Below are 25,094 nucleotides of genomic sequence, written 5' to 3' on the forward strand. Positions count from 1 at the left end.
ATTTGCTCTTAGTATATGATGCTTGAAACAATGTATTAAAGTCTAAACAATAATGAATGTCAAGTAATACAATAGCATTGTGAATTATTAACAGACTTGTTGAAGGTGATGTAACAACTGTGGACGTAGATCATATAGAATTCTATAATGGCTGCTCGGGAGGCGTTGACTTTGACTAATTGAGCCTTAGGATTACCGTAGCTTCTCTGGTCATTGTTGTTGATTAAAATTTGTATTGAATAAGATTACCTATGTAGGTATATATTGTTTTGCCATTATTACACTCCAATTTCCGTTAGGCTTTCCAAATTATTTCATGCATATTGTAAACATAATTTGGCTTAGTTTATTTTTAACTCTCCAGGGTTACGTTTGAAGCCAGACAGAGTATCATGTAGTCTCTCATTCCATTAATAAATATTATACTTAGAAATAATTATAATGTTAGAGCAAGACAAAGCACACATAACGTATTAATAAAAATTCTACTTACACCGATGAAATCAAAGGAATCACTTACAATTAATAATTATTGCCATAGTTTTATAAACGTACAAATATAATGCAGCGAACTTTAATTGCACCGATCAATAGTGTTCGCGGTGTTTTCGAGTTTTTCTTCACTTTTATTTATTATAGTGTTTGCTCAAATGTTTGTTGAGGATTTTCCATGCTCACACCTCGTGCCGGCTTTTTCAATTGAAAGTGAAATGCACGTACAAAATACCTTTTCAAACATTACACGTGCATTCTGGCTTTCAACAAAAATATTTTAAACCTTTTTTTCTATGTTGTTATAGTATTAAATTATGCATGTTTTAGAGGCACAAGGGAAACATTTTACGAAAGAAAATGTTTTTATTCAACCTTTGTTTAGTTTTTATGCTTTAATAAACAACAAATGCTTTTAAAACATAATTTCTATTACAGAAGGGCTTTGCTCTGTTGTTGTTCGTGTAAATATTAATATAAACATGAATATGAAATCGCTTTTTCGATCTATCTCAAGAACCAATCAAATCAAAAAACAATTGACATGCTTACAAATTATATAATTTTGATTGGTTAATTTTTAGAATTCGATTAAAGATTGAAATTGGGATCATCTATTGAAAACGGCTGTAAATTATATTTCATACTTCATTTATGGCTTCAAATACATTTATATAAAGTTGTACAGTTATATATATATAAAGCTGAAAAGTTTTTTGATTAGTTGAACACACTAATCTCAGGAACCACTAAACTGATTTAGTAATATGTTTCACTAATAGAAAGCTACATTACTTCTGAGTGCTCCACATTAATCCCGGAAAAACTTTTCAAACTGGCGGAACCTCAAACACAAGCTAGTATTATTTACACACACTCACGCCTTTTATCCCTGAAGGGGTAGACAGAGGCAAAACTGGTATACTCACTTTCCGCCCTTTGTATTTCGTCCCATGATATAATACGGGGCGAGCCTATTGTCATATGAGTACACATTCCAGACTGAGAAAGACCCAATATCATTTTTCCCAGCCCTGGGATAAAACTCAAAACCTCGGCACTGAAGTCGTACCTTAATACAACTACACCACCTAGGCAGTCTCCATTTTCTGTCGCCAGACATACATTTTGTATGGCATTTAAGTAAAAGGCTTTTTGCCGCTTCAGGGCATAACAATTCTAATCCAATACGCAGATGCCAATTAACTTAGAGTGTAGCAGAGTTAGGCCCAAGTTCTGGCTTTGAGGGCAAGTTTGTCTAACTTTCATCGTGTCCCAGACAGGCGCGGCTCGCTTGGATTCTTCGCAAGTTCTTAGTGGAGATGCGTACACGACGCAAGTGGTCGGTTTAGTCCAAGTACAGTAGATGATTTATTTTAGGTAAGTTTTTGGATTTGAAGTTTTGAACTATAAAATACTTGAGGAGTGAGTTTATGGTTAATTAAACTAATGAATGAAAATATAAGATTAGCGTATATCGAAAATTATGATTGAAAATAATATATTTTATTATTCACATATTTATTTGTAATGTAACTGGTAAGATAAAATACTCAGGTTAAGCAAACAAACTAGGTATTTAGCCGATACCGCGATGAGAAATATAGAAAACAATACATTTGTTAGCAAATTGAACGCTGGTTAAAACTGGAATGAACAACTAGGCCAATTGGCTTAACAAATTGAAAACATTTTATTACAACATTCCAGTTTATTTTTGTAATCTTGTTATACCATACTAGAGTCTGCTTGCAATTCCGCTCGGGCAAAATACATTCCGAGGATAAAAATAATCAATAGCATCACGGACAATATAGACCTCTACTAATGAAAGAATTTTTAGCAGAAAATTCCAGGAAGAAGCGCGTGCAAAGAAATAAGAAAAATAAAATCTACTGTTATAAAAATATTTTTCGAACAATAGCTTGACATGACAAATTCCATGTTTTTCCAGTATCTGTTATCACGGTACGGTTTACAGGGTGTATGGAATTCGGAATACGTAGTCATTGTCTTCTTTCGTGTTGCCATCGCACGTAAAATAGCAAAACAAACCGGCTTTGCTGTGTACATATAAAAAATCTTACTTCTTACTGGTAGATTATTTAGTTTAAGAAGACGTTTTGATTGTTGGTAGAAGTAAACGCCGCAACTTCTAAATGGATTCAGATTACATTTCACACACAGATAGAGTATCAATATGGCTATATGGTATAGCCAAAAAGATAATGAGATTTTTTTTATATCGGCAAAAGTCTTACAAAATTCAGTACCACGTATTTATATAGATCAACACGGCCATGGCAAACATCGTAATGGATATCTGATATTGTATAACCCTTTTCCTGGCACACTCTACATACGCTCCTCTAGGTATATAAGCAGGTATATACATGTAGAAAGATAAAACTGCGTCTACAGTAAACGTATTCACTGCGGCACGCAATTGAGTTTCCATGATTGATGTTCCATTCAATGCCGGAACTGCCGTGTCATTTGCAATTTGGTTCCATATGTTCCCATGGCTCATACCTATAATATATTTTACACGTAAATATTCACCTGATTAAATAATTTGAGTTATAGTCATCGACATATATTTTATACTAAATGTTTACAGTATTTTGAAAGTTCCGTCTAAATTATATTTTGGGTTAAAAGCAACTTTTATAGCTGTGCATTCTGGTAAAATTATGGTCTTTAGTATATTTTAATGACCTTATTGATTTGAATACATATAATTATTTTTGTTTAATTCGTGTGTTTTTAAATCGTAAATTCTCAATTTGTATCTTATACACCTGTAATATTATAATATTACACCTCCATACGGTATCCAATTATTTTTTTATGCAATTTTAAAACTCTCATAAACGCTCATAAACAGCCTCGTTTAACTATTATTTGAAAAAGATTTTTCATGAAGCACAAAGCATTTATTAAAAACGACTCAGCATTCCCAAAGCGCATCCAATAAGAGTAAAATATAATTGGCACGATTTCAAACCTCAGCGAAACGGACAAATCCGCTCCCTAAAAGCGAAATAATGGAATAATGCAGAGAAAAAGAACAAAGTAACTTCGTCTGTGCTGAGAACGGATGTTGGTACTTAAAAAGAGGGACAAACTTAGAGCGTGTTGTAGGTGTTCAAATTGCCTATAAATTTCCCTCCCTTCTTACATTTTCTTAAAGTAATGTTTCTGTGTTATCCCTGGTGCGCTTTTATGGTTTATTTTCCTCTGCGAGGAGTTAAGGAAGAAACTCAGCTGAACTTTAAGTGATCTACAATAATATATTTAGAGATGTGAATATTTTACTTTTTTTTGCCTTAGTAGGTAAACGAGCAAACGGTCCGCCTGATAGTTAACAGCATCCATCACCCATGGACTTTGCAACGCAAGAGGCACAGCCAAGCCGTTGCCCACCAGGAATTTATGATGAGACAAGTATAATATCGCTCTTTCGATAGGAAGCATAGATAGAAACAGTAGAACTATAAAGGCAACTTCATCAAGAATATTTCATAGTAATTTAGTATCCTTCGACAGCAAGATTGCGACTGGGTTGTGTTTTAAGTCTAAAATTCCACAAAATGTTAAATTCCAGAAAAATGTTTCTTCGGTAATCGTTATCGTTTCTAAACTAAAAGCCAATGTTTTAAAACTGTCACAGCCCATTTCTCAGTAAATTTGGATTACATTTGAAACACAGAAACAAATCATGAAGCAAATCTATTTTTACAACGTCGTAAAGTTCCCTCACAAACAGTTTTAAAGTTGTAAACGCGAGTTCGGGTAGAATTGAGTTTATTAACTACGTGGATGGTCCCGTTAACTAAGGACGGGAGACGTTATCATTTTCACAAGAAGTTTAATTTATATCATGGCAATATTAGTTAAAATTATACTTAAAATTTTGCATTTCTAATATTATGGTGGTAATGTTTGTATTTCTAAGTAATGAAAGATATGCGCTCCTCATCAATCCGCGAATGTATAGCAATATAATATTTTAAAGATAGAGTTGGTGAATGTTTGAAGGGGAAACTCTGTAGGTTAGGCAGAGCAGCGGGCAAAAGGTAGTTACTAATATAGTAGTAATAATATTTACCCCGACGTAGGTCAGCGAAACGGACGGAAGTCTCTTGTAGTAGAGGTTTCTCTTAAGCAATGGGACTATATAATTTAATACACTGCTGATGTTATTGTTAAATTATCATATAACAAAAATAAATATTTTAATAATTTAAAACAAACTCAGTGAAATTAATAATAAATTTCGTGTTCAATTCATTAGAAAGCCCAAATGATAATGAAATGTTCACGATACCAAGCTACGCTTCAGGCGATCTCTGAACCTTTCAATGTTAAATACTTCGTAAATTAACGAAAATAATTTATTCTTCCTAACAAAATTAAAAGTAAATCTTTACTAAACTGTTAGAATATTTATTGCAATTGTTTTATCAATTTGTATTCTCTTAGCTAATTGTAAATCAATTTTAATCTTAATTGCGAGGTGTGGTAAAGATGTAATGTGTGTCTAGTGTTTTGGCTTAGTGACTCAGCAATAACTAAAGGAGTAAAGTCTGAAAAGTAATTTACAATATGTACCTACATTTTACAATTATACACTTTTTTAATTATTATTATCTAACTACTACTTAGGATGACAGAATGTTCAAAGCGCCCCAAGTATACAAAAGACTTTATTGAGAGAACATTTCAATCACCGGTCCGTTAATATAAGCAGTTTGTAATAAACTTATTAAAACATTCGAGTTTTTCTCTTTGATGACTTAACAATGTAGAAACTTAAACGAAGTTGAGTCTTCGACGTCATTTTCATGACCAAGATGTTAAATTACAGTTTCGACTTCTAACAAATTATTTATGATCTTACAAATATTTGTAATGCTGTATTCACATTATACGTATTTTATATTATCTTATTTACACTAGAATTAGCGTCTTACTAATAAACATTTTTTATTATTGATTAACTTAATATTAGGACCTGTTTCGCAACTTCTGAATAAATGCTCGTTACACTCTAATATATACTCCCAAAGTACATTAGTTGTTTAATTAGGTAAATGTCAAATAAAAATTACTTAAAACTTGTGAAACAGGCCCTAAATCTAAATAGTTGCGTAAAAACAAACCTCAATATTAGATTTTTAAATTGATATTTGATACATACTTTCAGGCGTTTCTACTGTATTTCTGGGCTAACTGGAATAAGTTCAATCCAATATGATGAAAGGTTTTCAGCGCACAAAGTAAATTCTTTCCATTACTTTTGGTGTATAAAACATTGCTAAAGGCTTTCGAATCCGGTAACAAGTTGCAGTTTATTAACAGAAAATGTACTATGAAAAATATTCAATAATGTTTTAATTATATTATGCAATAGTTCGGCTCGAACCTCGTCTAAAATTTAAAGAAGTTAGTAGAGGTAAATCTTTTAAAATCGTTTTACTAGGTACTCATACTTGTATCCGGACGTGGGCGATATTAGTTTTTACCATACAAGCGAGTGTTTTTAAGCAGAGATAACTTACCTATAGTTGTAGGCTGGTGGTAGAATATATTATTTAATATCCACCCAGACAGCGACCACCGTACACACAAGGTGTTGAAACCCGCCATAGTGGTCCACGTAAGTGTCGCGTTCCGGGATCAGCCTGTGTATATCCGATTCCAACAGGCCGAGAGGTAACCATCCCTCGTTAGTCGACATTCTGTTAGCCCCACTCTACTTACCATCAGGTGCAGTGAAGTCACTTTTGCGTACCCATATAAAAAAGTATTATATCTTTTTTTAAGTATACACTTGTAATTTAAAAAAAAAAAAACAAATGTTTTAAATAGAAAACATATCAATTAATTAATAGGTACCAGTAAAAAGATAAAAAGCGGCGATAGCCTAGTTGGGTGTGGAACGGTCTGCCAAGACAAATGTCCGCAGGTTCAAATCCCAAGGGCACACACCTCTGACTTAACTAAAAAATCATGTGTGTATTCTTTGTGAATTTATCGTTCGCTTTAACGGTGAAGGAAAACATCGTGAGGAAACCTGCACATCTGAGAAGTTCTCTATAGGAATATCGAAGGTGTGTGAAGTCTACCAATCCGCACCAGACCAGCGTGGTTGACTAAGGCCTAATCCCTCTCAGTAGTGGAGGCCCGTGCTCAGCAGTGGGCAAGTATATAATACAGGGCTGATATATTATTATATAATAGGTACCATTGTTTTAACTGTAGTTTTATAGCACCAATTTTATAAAGTATATCAAACACGCGACCACTTGTTTCTTAATCACGTGCTCGCTTCCTTGCCGTTTATTATCGAGAAATGGGTCGTATATTATAAAATGGACCTTATTGAGTCCACGTGTAAGCTCCTTACAGTAATATAGGTCAGGCTCATAAGCGACCTTAATGTCTTCAAGGTAACTATCACATACGAGCGAAATGCACTCGTGGTTGTTCCATATCGACCTCCCTATTTTTACTAAATATATTCTACCCAACAATATTTCATTTTAAAATTAACTTTTATTAGAGACTGAATGATTAATGACCTTCGGCTATTACTAATATTAATATTATCATGATTTATTTTGTTCTAAACTATCGTGAATACGCACAAAATGAGGAAAATTAAAAAAAAAATTTCAATGTATTTCTATTTAAGAGTGCTAGTACATAAATATTTTTAGCACCGTTATTAGCTATAGCGATAGCTACATAAAAAGATCTAAGTACAAACAGATTCACTAATAGACTGGAAACGAAAAAAAAAATAGTCCTGACCGCAAACCTGACCTCTTTACTTAGCCTTTTTATACATCTCATTTTTTGCCTTTATACTATCATTGGTTTTACATATATTCATAAAATATCTCTCAATACAAGTGCAGGTTAGACTTTATAAAATAATTAAACTAGAAGTATGTATGTGGATGTAATAAGAAGCTCGTGTAACGTGAACGAGGCATTCTTAACTACAAGTACGTTCATTAGTAACGTATTGTATGAAAATCGACTTTTTATATTCAATAAGATAGTTTATGTAGATGACTATTCGTTTTATATTATTTTTACATTCTGCGAAAGGCAGTGTTTATGAGTTAGATTTGAAATAAGACGATGCGGATTCAATTTCCAAATCGTGTCAAATATAATGTAATAGTTAAATCTATACTATTATATAAAGCTAAAGGGTTAGTTTGTTTGTTTGTTTGAACGGGCTAATCTCAGGAACTATCGGTTCGAATTGATAAATTATTTTAGTGTTGGATAGCCCATTTATCGAGGAAGAATATAGGGTGTATATCATCTCGCTATGACCAATCGGAGTGGAGTATTAATAAAATAATTTGCAAAAACGGGGAAAATTTATTCCTCTTGAGTAACGGAAGCTCCGTTGCGCACGCTGAGTAAACCGTTAAAGTTACCAAAGAAATATGTATGACGAAACTGCCCCTGTTAAAAGGTTCTAAGAAATATAAATTATAAAACAAAGTCCCCGCTGCATTTGTATGCCAGTCTGACGCATTGAACTCAAAAACTACAAAACGGATTTAGATGATTTTTTGTATGGAGATAGGTTAGGTTCCTATGAAAGAAGAAAATAGATAGCAGAAAACTTTAGCCCGGAAAAATTTAATCACGCGGAGCCGCGGGCAAAAGGTAGTATATCATATTTTTAAGAACCGCTTTTAGTCTGGATGTTATGAAATCGAAAAATTATCGTAATTCTTGAAATTCCAAACACATCATTTGTTTGTAAAGCCAATTTAGCCCTTATGGTATCAATAAACAAGTGTAGGATAAAGAAAATTTAATGTCTACGAATATTGAAAACTGGTAACAGCAACTCAGTCCCGCAAATCGGGTTTCAACTACCGCTATGTGTTAATGGATGTCTGTAATTAACTTTTTGTGCCGACAAAGCGATTGCGATACATAACATGCCACGACACCGAATGTCCCACAAACGCTGTTTTAATCTACTATAGCAAAGTATTAAAAAAACAAAATAATAGAGTCGGAACGGTAACATTTCCAGTTCATATATTTAACATAAATCGGTTTTGACGGGCGGTTTATGTTTTCTTAAAAATGTTAGCGCGAACAAAAAGTAAGAAACTAGTGTTTTTATAAAAGTGAATAACTTGCACGTTCATAATAAAATGTACGTACGCAATAAAAAGACAGCAACAATATTAAATTAAAATGATTTAAACAGAAACAAAATGAATATAAATAAAATTTAAAACAAGCTGAATTCAATTTTAAATGAATGAATTGAATCCCTCCTAGCCGAATTTCGGCCACGGCGGCCAATCTCAACGGCGATCAGCCAGGTACGCAGGAGTTATTATAGTGCACAAGTGTGTACGCAATACACGGGTGCACTCTTTGTTCCTTCACTCTCATAGTTCGGTGAGACGGCAATCCGAAATGACCGGAGAGTGATCAGGCGCAGGACCAACGGCTTTACGTGCTTTCCGAGGCACGGGGGTATCACACCGCCTACTTCCTGACTCCAAGCTGCGACTGAGTAATTTTTAAGATGGAAAAACCCAGTCACAGTTATTTTTGACCCGACCCGGGATTCGAACCCAGGACCTCAGCGCGGCAGTCGTACTTGTACCGTTTCAATTTTATTTTGAATTCAATTTTAATTTATACCTTGTTTACATATAGGACAAAGAAAAACTATTTGATTCACTTTTAAATATTAATAAAAATGAAGTCTAGTCCTTATTACTTATACCCAAGGGTTAATATCGTAAAACCAATAAACAAAACCCATATTGTAGTTGGGTAACGCGTAATTTTGTCTCAACCAAAGAACCGAAAAATAAATTATTTTTTTAAATATAACCACAAAAGGACGAAAGGCCTAACCCTCATTAGTAGGCGCGGCCCGTACCTAGCTACGATGAAATTTAAGCTCTATTATTTTTATTTTATAAATTGAAGCACCTTGTCGCCAATTATTTTGTTAACTTTATGTCAGAAAAAATCTATAACAAGACATCAGTCGTATTAAGAGAGTATTCCGAGGGTGAATCAAATAAATATGTAAATGCCGGAGATGCGGTTTTATCGGCAAATTGAGCAAAATGAATGCTGCGGATGTTCGAACAACATAACATAAATATAATTGAAATGTTTCCAATTTAAATCCAATATTGTTTTAAGAAACAATTTGTTGATCTTGGATCCCGGGCCTTTCATCTTCGTTTATCAAAACTTCGATCCGCCACAAAGGATGGAGTTTCAAGGTTACTTCAGGAAATGAAGGAAATAATATTTTTTCCCGTCATTCAATGTTGTCAAGTATTTTCCAATAAAGGTGGTGGAGTGTTAAATAATTCGCACACACTTACAAAGAATAAGAGATCCTGTTACGCGATTTTTGCTCTCGTCGGTCTTGCGACGTAGTAATAAGATTAATATTTCTTTCCAACTCTCGAGAAATATTGGGATGTAGTACAATAATTTTATCTGGCTTCTATTTTTAATGTCCTTGTTTCGGAAATGTGTAGGTTTTTCTAGAAATTGTATTATCTGTTATGCATTAAATTAAACAAGTTTTTATGGCTTATTTCTGTTTTGATCATCTTAGGTAAAACGGTTTGTAATACCAAATTATCTTAAATATTATGTTAATAACGACCTATTTACAATTGATATACTACGAAAAGAGGGTGTACTTCATTTGATAATAGTGAATATACAGAGATTTTTTACGTTGAATATGAAAATGTTTAAAATGCGTATTGACTCTAGTCGGTCACGCAATCTACACAACTATCATACATTATTCTTCAACCTATCATCATTCATAACCCCGTAGCGGAGAAAACCATAACATTTTTATCAAAAACCTTTCCTCGCATTGTAAGTAGCTGTATAGAGACACGAAAAGGCGGGCAAGGGCGCGGTGTCGCATCGCAGCTTTATGTGCGAAACTACGCGGTCGTAGACAATTTGCCTAGGTTTTTGTTAGATATGAAAATAGACATTGTATTTACCTGTAAAAGTTTTAGGTGTAAAGGGTTTTTATGTGAAGAACAACGGCGGACATTTTTTCTTACATTGAATACTAGTATCAGATAGATTATTAAGTTGATAATTGCTTTATAAAGCCACATGGAACTGCTTAATGATTGAATGATGTTTATTAACTTTGAGAGAACTTGTTTCTTTGTCTATGGATATTGGCCTAAACCCTGTTGTCAATTGTTTGAGCAGCTTTTTAAGACATTCTATTACTATGGTAACATGACCGAAGAAAGCCCAGTACCTAATAAGAGCAACTATTAATATTTTTGGTATTTTTGTGTTTTAGTGCAAAAACATACTGAAGTTTCTTTGTTAGTTCTTTTATTATTACATTTTATAATAATATGATATATGTTGATGATGTTGTATATATGTTATGTGATATATTGCAATTTAATCAAAAATATCGCTTTATATTTTTTCATTAAACGATTTTATGAAGATTTTAAAGTTAGTTGCACCTCCTAGTATTCCATTTCGTTACAAACATAAATGTTAGTATATTTAGGAAATGAAAATGTCAATTACAACTTTATCTAATTACGGAAAACCACTGATATAGGTTTGGACAAATTTGCCACATTTAGCCGTAATCCTGAATTATTATCTAAGTATAATATACTTAGTTCTATCTCAGAAATGTATAACAGGAGTTTTAATTAGAGAAAAGGTTCATACGAACATATTTGAGAGAAAAACAAAATAGATATTAGAATTTATATTTAATTATAATCCTAATTTAAATGTCCATATTTTATTAAGTATACGTTCTGCAATTTTTAACAAATAAGAACGTGAATGACAGATATAATTTCAAAATACAATAAGTAAATATAAGAAATAGACCTTATTTTTTAATATTATGTTATAACTTCGAGAACCAAGTTCCGGTACAGAAATGAGTAATCCACGACAGAACTTTCCATCGAAAATAATTTCCGTGCCCATCCTGGCGCTGACAAAAACATATTTTTCCGTAAATCGTAACCACTGGTAAATCTTTATTCATTAACATACATTTTTTATCCTGTTTTTGCTAGATTCAATAAAACCTGTAAAGAAAAGAATCTAGAGCGTTCTAACTCTTGCCTTAAAATCAAGGTATTATACAACATATTTTTACATATTTACTTATAGTTCCTACTAAAAGTATTTCTTCCCTACATTATAATCGTATTAAGTTACGGCTGCTGTGGTAAGTTCTCGGGTTCGATACCCGGGTCGGACAGTGACATTGGGTTTTTCTGCTCAGTATCAGCCCGGAGTCTGGAATTTGTGCCCAATGTGGCTATAGGCTCACCCCCACTACTACATGGGATGGAATACACACGGTGGAAACTGGATAACCAGTTACACTTATCTACCCCTGTCCACCCCTTTACGTACAAAAGTATGTGTGCATATTACAGCATAATCTTTTGTTCTTGAATGGAGACCAAGAACTAGTCATGAAAACCGGGGCAGGCCTTTAATGAGGTGGGCCGACGACCTGGTCCACGTGGCGAGACGACACTGGATGAGGACTGCTCTGGAAGAACAACTTGGCGTGCATTGCAAGAGGCCTACACTCAACATCGATTAAATATATAGGCTGAGGAAGAATCTTTTGATTGTTTTAATACCATTCCTTTTAAAAAGTGCTAACATTTTGTTCGCATTACGCAATACCCATCGTGTAATATGATGTATTTTATTTTAATACCAGAAGTACCAAAAGGGATCGCGAAGAAATATGATAATAGTCAAGTATTACCTGTACCCAATGTTATGGAAGAGATACACGATATTTCTTTTAGGCGGGATTACATAGATTCCGAATGATCAAATACGGTGAATCCTCAATCAAGATTTATGGTGTTATACACAATCGTTGGGTCGGATATAGGAAATAAATATGTGACAATGGAACAAATATGTTTACTGTACGCCACATTTCGGAAATAGTTAAGGTTTTTTTTTAATGACGAGACGAGCTTGCCATTGCAGAGCAACACCCTCCAACACCTTGAATTACAAAGTATTGTTTGGTACTCCACTGCGCTCGCCTTCCTGAATAATAAGATGTTAAGTCTATTTATGTCCAGTAACATAATTACACTGGCTACAATGTCCTTCAAACCGGAACACAACAGACACACTGCTGCTTGACGGCAGAAATAGACAGTGTACCTACCCAGGCCGACTCTCACATATGAAAGACCGCCCACTAGTACATTAAATGGCACTATCTTAAATCCATTACCTACTGAGAAATAAAACAAATTTTAATAAAGCAGTTTATAATAAATCGTAAGGCAATACTTATATAACTATAATGACGATTATACATTGTTTTGAAACTTTAACCTACAAATACCGAAATTTGTGGTGAAATTCTCGAAACTGGACAGCTGCTTAATGGCTGGTATAATGTTCTTTATTTTAAATTCTTTTCTTCCATTTTCCATGTGGTGAATAGTGCAAAGGTCGCGAGATGCCGAACAATAAGCGCGCTACAATACGACAATGCGCTGCAGCGTTTTTTCACCAAAATATTTATTTCTCTAGCCTTTGCACGGCCGGTCTTGGACAATGTGACTTGGCAAAAAGGTTGTCTAAATGCACTATGTAATAACCTACTTTGGGATGTAGGGCGTCATGCTATAACTTATAATATAGTTTCTTGTTAGAAACCAATCATGGCCATTAATCTACGTTGGCTTTATGCGTTTAATCGTCAATAGTTGACCCATTTACGATGGCCACGCAATTGATATTTAGAAATTAATTTACGTATTGGTTGACGGCATTTTGATGGTTGGGAAACTGAGTAATTACGAACAAATATTAGTTTTGTGAACAAAACATAGCTAAGGAAAAGTAAGAATGAGGAGAAGAGTGAAACAAAACGAAGCCACCAGTGTTATTTTATTCAAGATTTATGCTCCTTGGAAGATGTAGCGTGGTTCGTGTGCGGAAAACACAATTCGAAGAAAGCTGATGCCGACGTTACGCAAAAAAGGAAAATTGCTTTTCGTTATTTGATTGTAACGTTGAGTGAAACTATAAATTGTCAAATATGATAATGCTTTTATCGCATATTTTCAGCATAAATATTGCTTAAATTATTCAAATATATTGTATAATATTATTTGTTTTAAGAATTCTAAAATGGTACTTTTGAAATTGAAATTCCATTAGCACATTAAAAATTCCAACAAAGATTTAAATAAATTGATCCTATATTCTTTTTCAAATACAAATAATAATAGTTCTGGGTTCTCTCGTCATAAATTATACATCTATAATATAAACTTTTCAACGTCCCGAGTCCTGACAGCAATCTCGGACGCCTGTAAATTCCTCCGGGACCTGCGTCACTTCGACCCTCATTTCTAGGTTAGTCCGTGGTCGAGAGAGCAAGAAACACAAATTTGTAATGGATGAAGTTTCTAAATTATTTTACTTGCCACGCGTCTCTGAGTTATTATAAGTATTAGTTTGGAATAATAAAATGTTACGTGTATTTGAACTTAAAAAGGCCTACGTAAATATATCGGATTGTTATATACTGCTACGTACGTTGTAAATTGTTTTTCTTCACATAGTATAATATTTAATGCTTCATATTATTACATCAATCAAAACCTAATACGCAATACACCAAGTTGTTGCTATTTTATTCTTTTGTTTCAAATGTGTGATCATCTTAATTACCAATATCAAGATTCAATTTTTATTTTTCAAAATTATTTCCTAATTTTATTTAATGCATTATCATTAAATTTACAACAAATACTGCAAGAAACATTTTTAATTTTGCATTAAAACTGTTTCTGTTTAAACTAGCAAATTGACATTACAAAGGAATTACTTTAATTTTACCAGCTTACATAACATATTCTAAAAATCACCAAAGACGTACCAAGCGATATAAAGTAATTTGGTACCTCTCCCTCTTATTTAACGAGGAAATTGTAACTCGGTGACTTGGAATCAAATTTTCCTTGAAAACGAGCTAAAGGTAACGTCAATAATCGTGTTCGGCGTCTGCTTGCATAATGTTACGGAAAAAAATACATTATTCGGGATTTAATGAAATATTCCGGGCACAGGACTATGACGTCAATCATTGATTAAATGTTTTAAAAAAATATGAGTATGGTCAGGGGGCCCTGCTTCATCTATAGAGGCATATCCGTCTTTTTGCAAATACGGGTCTTCTAATCGACAGACTGTTTTGATGACCGTTTAGGTAAATAAGGTTTTTTTCTGATTCTCTTATCTATACGGCTGTCAAATCTGTCTTTCAAATAGAATGCCCGTAAAAGCAAAAAACGGATGCACCCATATAAACGGAATAGTGCCCCTGGCCTCAGTTTTTTATGTCCTTGGCTTAGTCAGGGATTTTGGTATATATTTTATTTTAGTTTATGGTATGACACAATAAAACATTCAGAACCGTAAAATGCTAAGTAAGGAAATTAACAATTAATACTGAATGTTTACGATAAAAATATTCCATTATATGTGATTCTTATACATAAACTTGTATGTGTGTAGAATATTCAGTAAGTGTACAGCAATGAATCTCCCTGTAGACACGAACCACTTGAAACTTTATGTAACAGCAATCATCCACGGAAGTTGTTCTTGGAACGATTCCAGCTCCACAGGATATTGCGTTATATAACTTTATTAAAATAAATAAATAACTTTATTCCCTTTCGTTTACAGTACAAAACACAATGGTCACTAAGAACTATTATCGCAAGTATGTTAAATGAACAACCGAATTTCTCATAAAAACCTGTATATAATAAATCATACGAACCAAGTCCTCGTCGTCATCAGTGAAAATGTTCGCTCGGTCCTCGGCCGTCATGTTTCCGTATTAAACATCCGATATGAACACGATCCATCCATGGCTCACAAGCACAAAACACCGTATAACATAACTGTAGAGCACATAAACTGCATCCAAATTCGCCCTTTGGGAATTTCACGTTCCTTGCAAAACATTGTTAGTAGTCACAATCGATAATTAAACATAAATAAAAAAAATAAAAAATAATTTTAAATTTGGAATACTAGCAAATCGAATTTAAAAATGGAAATACATCGAAGAAGCGTTAAGTACGAAGTGGGAGCGCGACGGCCGCTCCAGTCGGAGTATGATCACTTACTGCGGCGAAGGGCGGGTAAAAAGCACTGCAGCGTCTCGTAACCATGACAACGGGAAAGCTTTCGCGGCCCGCTGCGGCTGAACATAATCCTATGCATTTTCCTAGACAATAATAGACATGGAAAGTGAATTAGAGTCGGTCTCCGACGTATTACTTCTCAGCACAATTTGTACTAGAGTATTTCTCAAAATAAATGTACGTAACGAAAAGGTTTTTACGTAATTTTCTGTCTAGTCTGTTTTTCTTTGTTTTTGTATTAATACATTCATTATATTACATATTATTTGCATATTCTTTATAATACTAAAGACAGCATAAAACAAACTCAAACAACTTAAACTATAAATAACTTTTAAAAATAAATTTAACCTATCTAACATAAAACTAGTAATTATAATCTGATTCGCGACATATATGAATTCACATTTCAATTATACTCATTACAATTTATTGAATCAAATTTGCTTTGCGTGTAATGCTTTTGTCAAATAAATTACTTATTTGTAAATGTGAATGATAATTATCAAAGCTCACGCATGAAAATGGAACATATGTTTGAAATGAATGAGGCCTGACATTCTGTATTGAATTTCTGAAATTTTGAAACAAGGCTCCGATAACAATAAATGCTGAGGTCACATTAACGATCACACTAAAGTCTAAATTCACACTAAATAATCTAAACAACTTATCGAAAATGTTTAAGAGCTATTTGCGTTGTAGAATTAAGCATTTGATGGTTGATTTCGATATAATGTCGCTGGAAATTTCAACTGTCATAGGACTCATTTTGCCGTAAATACCTACATTATTTCATTGTAAATTCTATTCTTCATAAAAATATATATTTAAAATTTCAATATCTCTTAAAATGAAGGACCGATGACATTAATTTTACAGAAAAAATGTGACATTTCGAAAGTAAAATTCGGTTTTCTGGTATTTATGTAAAATTAATTATTATTCTTACTATGTTTGAAATATTCACCGTCGATATTGTAGATTTTGTACGCCTTTTTCAGCGTAATAATACCAGGAAAGGTCTTGAACGCGGACTGTATCGCTAACAATTCTTAGTACATCATATTTAACCTCACACCGCACAATAACCGTATTAAAGCAAAACACTACATCGCTAACTAGTACCTAATTAGTTCATTTACGTCCATTGAGTGGTGGAACGGCAATAGGTAAATCTATAGGCAAGCATTCCATTCAGGCCGAAGGTACTTTGGTCGTTTTATTTGCCTATTAGCCCGAGTATGATAGAGTGGTGTAGTAATGATGTCCTAGAGCTACGAAAAATGGACGAATATGTTAAATGGTTACACAGGCAATATTTTATATGCTTATTAATTATTAACGGCTCTAATAGCGTAGCTATGCTGTGGTGTTTATCCCTCCACTCAGAATAATCATCTATGTAAAAGCGACACACAATATGACTTAAATATTTAAATTATTTAAAACAAATAATCATACCATATCTAAGTATTAATCTACCTAAAAATAATAAGCAACCTAGTTATAGTACTCACGTTTTCCAAATTGGTTTCATATAGGTAGGTATCTTTAAAGATTATTGGAAACAATACGTTTGTGAATTTTAAAATAAAATGAAGGAATTCGCTATTCGTAACACATAAAATAAAATTTAATTTCTTATGTACAATTACCACCTGCTATAATCATTAAGGAAATACACACACATACATTTCAATTAGCAACTAACCGTGACTAAACTTAGAATCTATTATCCCATCACAAAAGTTTACGAGAGTTTTCTTAGCTCCATGATTTTAATTACCTCTCACGCCTTTCGGTTCTCAATATCAGGTGCGAGCGATGAGTTGTGCCGAATACTGCACTTCCATTTGGAGTGAGGGCTATCCATGTCATGAATATATTGTAGAGTCGTTTATGGCAAGAATTGACTTGTAAATCGCATTAATTGGAAATATTCTAACTCCCGTATTCATAAACGTTATTTATCTAAGGACGAAGCATTGCTGTGATAACAAGTCTGTTCTCAGCTTTATTTATCTAACAGCTTTCTGTTTGTTCAGCTTTGTTTATCTGATAGTCAACTAGATTATAGTTGTATTTCAATACTAGCCCATCACAAGGGCCCTATGTCTACGCACTGCGAAGGCTGCCATGCCGTCAGCACTGTGAAACAGACTCGTTATCACAGCAATGCTCCGTCTTTAGATAAATAACGTTTATGAGTAAGGAGATAAGATAGTTGTAGCCACTGTAACTACTGGACATAGCAAGGCTTAACATCTCATTGCTTGGATGGCGAGCGCAGTGGTTTACCAAACAATACTTTGTGATTAAGGTGTTGGATGGTGTTTCTACTGTTTATGGGCGGTCTTATCGCTTACTATCAGGCGAATGGCAAGCTCGTCTTATCATTCAAAATAATTAAAAAAATAGTTCTACCTCTGAGGGGATAGTCTACTCCCACTGAAACAAAAACGCTCATTTAAAAAAATATATACAAAATTATTTTTTGTTACTGATCTCTCTTGTAAACAAATTTTTAGATGCACGAATACATAAAATATGTCCCTGCCTAAAGGACCTTTTAAAAGAGATAGGTAAAAATTTTCTCACAACTAAAAACTCCGTCAACTATTATTAAAATTCATAAACTAATAAAACGTTAGCCATAATGGGATAATGCTATTATTTAGTCGTCATTTCCTCAATTTAGCTGGAAACAATAACTCGGCCCATTAAAAAATAAGGGATAATGAATTCAGTCGGAGCCAGAGAATGAATGTGAAATTCAAGTCTAAGTGTATGCCCGACTATAAGGTTGTCGAATTTTCCTATTACTGCTGCAGAGGCGAAAGGTCCATTTAACCCGATTTCTACAGGATTCTCTTTCATAATTGATGTAAAATCTAATTATAATCATTAGAACGAATTATAATTAATAGTACCTATAAGTTTTACTGGGTTCCCTTTAGGAAAAATTCACCCTTCGCCACTGTACTGTTGATCTACTAATCAAAGGTAATATAATCTGAATAGCTGTTATTCATTTACAATTACAATATTAATTTAGCGGTTGGCTTCCTGGTAACCAAACTACTAAATATATTAATAGAAACAGAACAAAAGCTTCATAAATTTAAGTTATCAAACACTAATTGCTAATCGAGTATTTTGAGCACAATATAAAAGAAAATTTATACAAAACAATCCCAAATGTAGCGCTAGTTTATAAAACTAAAAATACAATATCGACATGAACGAATAACTAAAATACATGTCTGTATGTATTAAGTCAATTTTAAAGAATTAAAAGAGAATGCTAGTTACAAATTGCATTTTATTTCTGCAAAAGATAAAAAATAATCCGAAGTTGAAATCCAGAGCATTGCGATTCGCTAACTAACGATGATAACTTCTTACTTATTTTCTCTGAGCAATACGCTAACGAACGTACTTTTGGTATTTTTTGTTTATTGTCTTCTAGAACATTTAAATTTTGCGATATAACTCTTAACGGTAAATGATTTATTTTAAATGTTTTGTGGATTCCAATAGCGTCAATCTTGATACATACAAACATACATAATATCACGCCTCTATCCCGTAGGAGTAGGCAGAGATTATGGCTTGCCACTTTGCACAATTCTGTGCATCTCGCGCTTTCTCCACCTTCTTTAATATTTTCATTTTTCATGTTTTAACAATAAATTTCATTATAAAATATAAATACACATTAAGACCTTATTCTACACACGCCAAGCACTCTCCCCTGCGTGTAGGATATCAGGAATTACGAGGAACTCTCAGTCTCACAACACTCGGACCCTAAACAAGTATTTGCGGTTCGGACGTAATTTTCAGTAGGGAATTGGAATCTAAATTCTTGATTTATCAACAAACTATGTGAATAAAGATAATACTTTTAAAATTATTTTTAAAATACATTTAAGGGTGATTAAAATATAAACTCATACCTTTGTCCTCCGAAGGGGTAGCAGAGGCGAATCTAGTGCATCCATTTTTGGCCTATCGCTATATCATTCCTGACTCCGGGTAGATAGTAGAAAACCCTAATATCACTTTGACCCACACAGAAATCGACCTCAGCTCTGCAGTTGTACCGTAATACAACTACGCCATCGAGGCAATCAAATAATACACTGTCTTAAATGATATGTTTAGAATTTCTAAAATTAACCCCTATTGAAGATCTTAGGCACGAGCTTACATCTCCTTTTATGGGCAAAGCCAACGTACTGTGAATGAAACTAGAATCTTACGTTATAATTTTAAATAAACCAAAGAAATATTGGATATATTTTTCTGATTGATAGTGAGAGCATGGTATTTATAGTATAAACATGAATAGACATAAAATCAACGTCGTTTGTTATAAATTACCGCCATAATAATATAGATCTTGTGGTAAGGATGGGGCGGCGCCGCGGAGCCGCGACCGACCGGCGTCTGTCTAAATATTATACGAGTTTTTCCCCAATGGAGAAAACTATCTGGAATAAGTATAGAGCGTATACTTATGGGCCTTTGTTCGTTGTTTGTAATTAAGGCTTAAGGACAATAGAAGCAACCGCTAGGCTGTAGGATTGCCTTGCGTATTTTTAAAACGTTTAATTTAAAATTATCTTAGTGGAATGTTGGCAGGAATTTTCGTAATTGTTGTTTGATATTTACTTGTTTATAGAGAGGTCATAAAATTGTAACTAACACCCGATAGTCACAATTTATCCACTTATATAAGTCTTATATCATATTAAACGCAAATTTAAATCTATTTGTGGATCGTTTTGAACTTCGATACACACAATCTCTTTTATAATATCACGTTACGCTAAGGAACTTATCAAACTAAATTAATTGTTATTAGTCAATCCTAAGACAACTGCAAGGTTCATGTAGTACATATCAATAAAAAACAAAATTAATTAATTTCAATAAAATAAGCAAGAAACACATCCCTTTAATGTCTACAAACACGTCATAACTATCTACCATCGTTTACCCAGTACTCCTGCATGAGTCAGCGACGCAGTATCGACTTTAGGGATGGTCCGCTGCCAAATTTATACCCAAGGTCAGCCCATGAATGCAGCATTGCTGACATAATGTTATTCAATCTTGGCGTAAACGTTTTTGGACAGATGAAAGTATTGATTTGTCGGCTGTAGTTTAGCAACTATATTGGCGAGTTTAAAGTAGAATATTGTTTGCAGTGGTAGTTAATTACGACAATTATTATAAGTAGATGAGGTGTGGGCTTTTTGAAATGTAATTGTAGATCAAAAGTTGGTACAGTAGAACCCATTATGTAAATTTTATTATTTTAATAATTCTCTTATGGTATCGTTATGAGAGTTATCTTTATTTTTGGGATCAATTAATTTGCTAATAGTAATTTTAATAGTTTATATGCCTTACTATGAAGTATGCTACCTACACTTTAATTAAAACATGTACATAGTGCGCACAGTGTGAAAATTTAAGCTCTTCTTAAATTTATTATATTCTTCATATTTCACAAATATACGCTTCTAAGTTATGAACAGTAACTTTTATTAAAGTGTATATCTTTTATTGCTCGAAATGAAAAGAAATATGTCTTAAACATTTATTATAGTACCAGCATTCGTTATCTCAAGTTGCACTTGAGCTCAGACTTCAAAATTGCAACGCTGAGTGTTGAGATGTTATGTACAGGATTAATATATTTAATGTTTTATGTTATAAGTTTATCTACTGAAACAGAATTTATGCTTCGCTATAATCTTACCATTGCAAATGAAAGTTTAAATTATCCTTTCTCAACAATATTCTTGGCACGCTCAATCTCAAAATTTTATACCATACCTTATATCATACTAAAAGAATTTTGAAATTGGCATTTCAATGAGAAATATTCTCTTTATTATGAACGTGGAAGTATGTATGAAGATAAATCCATTGAACAATGTCAAGCGCAATCCATTACTAAATTTAATTTTTATTCAACACTAGTTGACCCGACAGACGTTGTTCCATCTTAACTATGAATTTGCAGCGCGCATTCTGTCAATCGCTGACAGTTATTTCAAACAATTGACAGTTATATAAAATTAATATTTTCGTATTGCCGCGCAATTTTTTGAATTTTTTCTTTCATAAGAACCTTCTCCAACAATAATTAGAATTAGCGAAATTGGTCCACCCGTTCACGCGTGATGCGATGACCAAGGGAAATAGAGATTCATTTTTATATATATAGATAGATAAAAAAAGAATATTGAAAATATCGTAGATAAAAGCTGTCTAGAAATATTAATCTATGACTCAAATCACCAGTCATGGTCTATCTCTGTCATATATACTCAACCGTACCTACGCCAGCAATCAGTGTAAAAACCGGCTCATCATGCCTGCAGAAGATTGATGGCTTCATACATAGTGCGTATAGATTTGAGCAATTTGTTCGTCTCGCTCGTAATCGGTCTATTTGAGTGCTTTTAGAGATTAATGTCGTCTTTACCTTGACGTATCTATAGGAATTCATATTTTAAAATCGTTCAGCTTTCAATTTGCACCGGTCAATGATCGAAATCTGTAGGTAACTAAGATCTTATTTTACTTTAAGATGTTTAGACTACCCTCTGTTTCTGTTTTTCTGATGTCAATCCCTTAATTGTTTAAAAAGATTTTGCCTAGAGCGATAAGTTTAGTTTGAGCCATTTGTATCTGTTGTTTATTTTGTTCTTCATTTTTTAAATTAATTTTAATTTTTATATAACCATAAAAAATAAATACTAAAAATAATAAATAAATTTATTTTCTAAGCTTGTAACAAACCCTAGCTTTTGACTTTTGCTTAAGATCACGTGTATTCTGTATGATGTAGTATTTATATTACTTTGTTACTTGTTTAATAAAAAATCTAACGAATGTAATCAATTTGATCTCGATCTTCCTATATCGTCTATCTAAAATATTATTCATGCAGAATACCTAATTTTGCGCCGCAGTATTATATATAGTCAGTTAAGACGTATACGATGCCTCCATAAGCGACGAGCTAGGCTCAGGTTAAGCTTAATTAATTCTTTTCTAGAATCTTTATTGCGGAAAAAGTAAAACAAGTATACGAAGCACCGTTATTTCGAAACGTCCAGGTTTTCTTAGCATTTATATTCCAGAAATATGACCTAGTATTACCAGTAAATGGACTATATGTTAGGAATGGGATATGTTGCAGAGTAATAACGCCCTTAGAATTTATAAACAGAGCAGAGTTTACGCTACATCGCATGTATAACAGTAACTCCATTTTTTGTTCTTGTTATTTTCCATCGTTATGGAAACATAGGTCCGTGGATCGAAACCACGCTCTGCTATCATAACACTATAGGTACACACCTACATACCGATACATATAGATATACAACTTATCTATAACAAAATCGGTAAGTCATTGAATAATAATTTTTCTATTAAATATTTATTGTCAATATTTTAGATACGAAAACCACCGAGTCCCCGACTTAGTTAATACCTTATTCTTGTTGCTACGGACGCATTGTTTAGAAATGCGGCTTCAACCCTCGGTGAAACAAAGCCGTGACAAATACACCGCACGTTGGGGAGCGTATTGATGAAAGTGAAAGCTTTATGCCACAATGCACAGTGATGCTACATTCCATATTTACTCATCCTTTGTGACAGATACTTGTATGTAGTAGTAAGCTGGTAAGTATATTAATAAATAATAAATATATCCTTTGATTTATACAAACAAACAACCGATATAGGAACACACACATACGCGCACATGCGCGCACACACACGCCCACTCACCTTGCAATAGATAGACAGAGGGTAGACAGAGGTGCAACTATTACATCCACTTTTCACCGTGTGTGCTCCGTCTAATAATTGTGATAAGGCCTATCCTATAGCCAAATCGATGACGAATTCCAGACACCGGACATTAATATTGAGCAGAAAAATCTCATTATCACTTTGTCCGACCCGAGATTCGAACCTGAGACCTCAGAGGTGTAGTCGTCTAATTTAACATAATTGTAATATCTTACGAAGGCAAGTACCTCTTAGTGCATTGTAATCCAAAGTTTTGTACAATCTTTATAGGTAGCATAATCTCGCAAGCTAGGGCGACCCATCATTTATTTGTAAAAATATAATAGTACAGGGACTCCTTTTTGCCCGTTCAAGCGTAGTAAGACGGGTCGACGACATCAATGTAAATACGTAAACATATTTTTATGTTTGTTAAAAATAACAAAGAAATCACTGAACAGGTTTTGATGAAATTAGGCGCACAGACTTCCCTTGTCCTGGATTAACCTACAGTCAAATATTCATCCAGGAAAAGTCTACTTTTCCAGGAATTTTAATTCGGGAAAGTATTTCACGCGGCAACTATTACGGACTTAACCAAGTGAAAAATTATATAAACGACTAAACCAATATCACTTGAGTTCAATAAAATGAATAAATATAAACAAAATGTAAACAGACGCCATAAATACATGCTGTTATGATTTACTCGCACACGACAGCAATATCAGTGAAGGAAAAACCTTTGTTGTAATTACTTCGGCATTATCGGATGAGTTGCCTAAACAAGGTTTTTGTTCGCTGAATGCCGCAAAGGGCTTAGTCGAGCAACATGAATATCGAGTAACGAGACGTGAAATGAAATTGTTCGACTAAGACCACCTTCGAATAATTTAAACATGTAATGAATTTCATGTTAGCTCCTGTTTTTAAAACACACAAAACGTAAAATGCAATTACTTAGATTACATACGCTACATAAAAGAAGAAAGAAAGAAATAAATACGCCAGCATTCCTGGCGTAGCGGGCTATGAATCGGCTATGAAATAAATGCTTCGTTTTTGATTTTCTTTTTGTCTGTAGTCAAACAAATGTCTGCTAGTATCGTTAATGGGCGATAATAATCACTTATTATAAGGTAATTTTTAAGGCTGTACCTTGAAATATTAAAAACTAATGGTATAACAAAAAATACTTCCAACGTTTTCTGGAAAATATTGCTCTAAGGAATAAAACCGTATTTGTAGCATTTCCTTGTATAATACACTTTATTCCGCAATATAATCTATAAACATACTTAGTACCTATATCTATCATCAGCTGTATCAATTTTTATGATAGACTTGAGGTTTACCAGGAACTGCATCCAAAGTAATATTCGGTGAATTAAAAGAGGTGGGAAGAGTATTGAGCATATGATGCGACTAACTTCACAATATCCATTAGTTTAGACAGAGCTAACAAAACTAACATGTTCTTAGAATTTAATTATTCAGATCGAT

The 25,094-nt window shown here is 33.4% G+C and overlaps 1 protein-coding gene across 1 annotated transcript in view; it reads right to left on the reverse strand.

Moving 5' to 3' along the window:
- Window positions 1-15,724, reverse strand: part of LOC115442936 (transmembrane protein 151B) — a 45,926-nt gene extending 30,202 nt beyond the window's left edge. The window contains exon 1 of the mRNA XM_030168148.2: window positions 15,392-15,724. Within this exon, the coding sequence (XP_030024008.2) occupies window positions 15,392-15,442 (51 nt within the window). The 5' untranslated portion in view covers window positions 15,443-15,724. The remainder of the gene's footprint in view (window positions 1-15,391) is intronic.
- Window positions 15,725-25,094: the final 9,370 nt, after the last annotated feature.

This window comes from Manduca sexta, chromosome 11 (genome assembly GCF_014839805.1).
Source record: "Manduca sexta isolate Smith_Timp_Sample1 chromosome 11, JHU_Msex_v1.0, whole genome shotgun sequence".
NCBI classification, from domain to species: Eukaryota; Metazoa; Arthropoda; class Insecta; order Lepidoptera; family Sphingidae; genus Manduca; species Manduca sexta.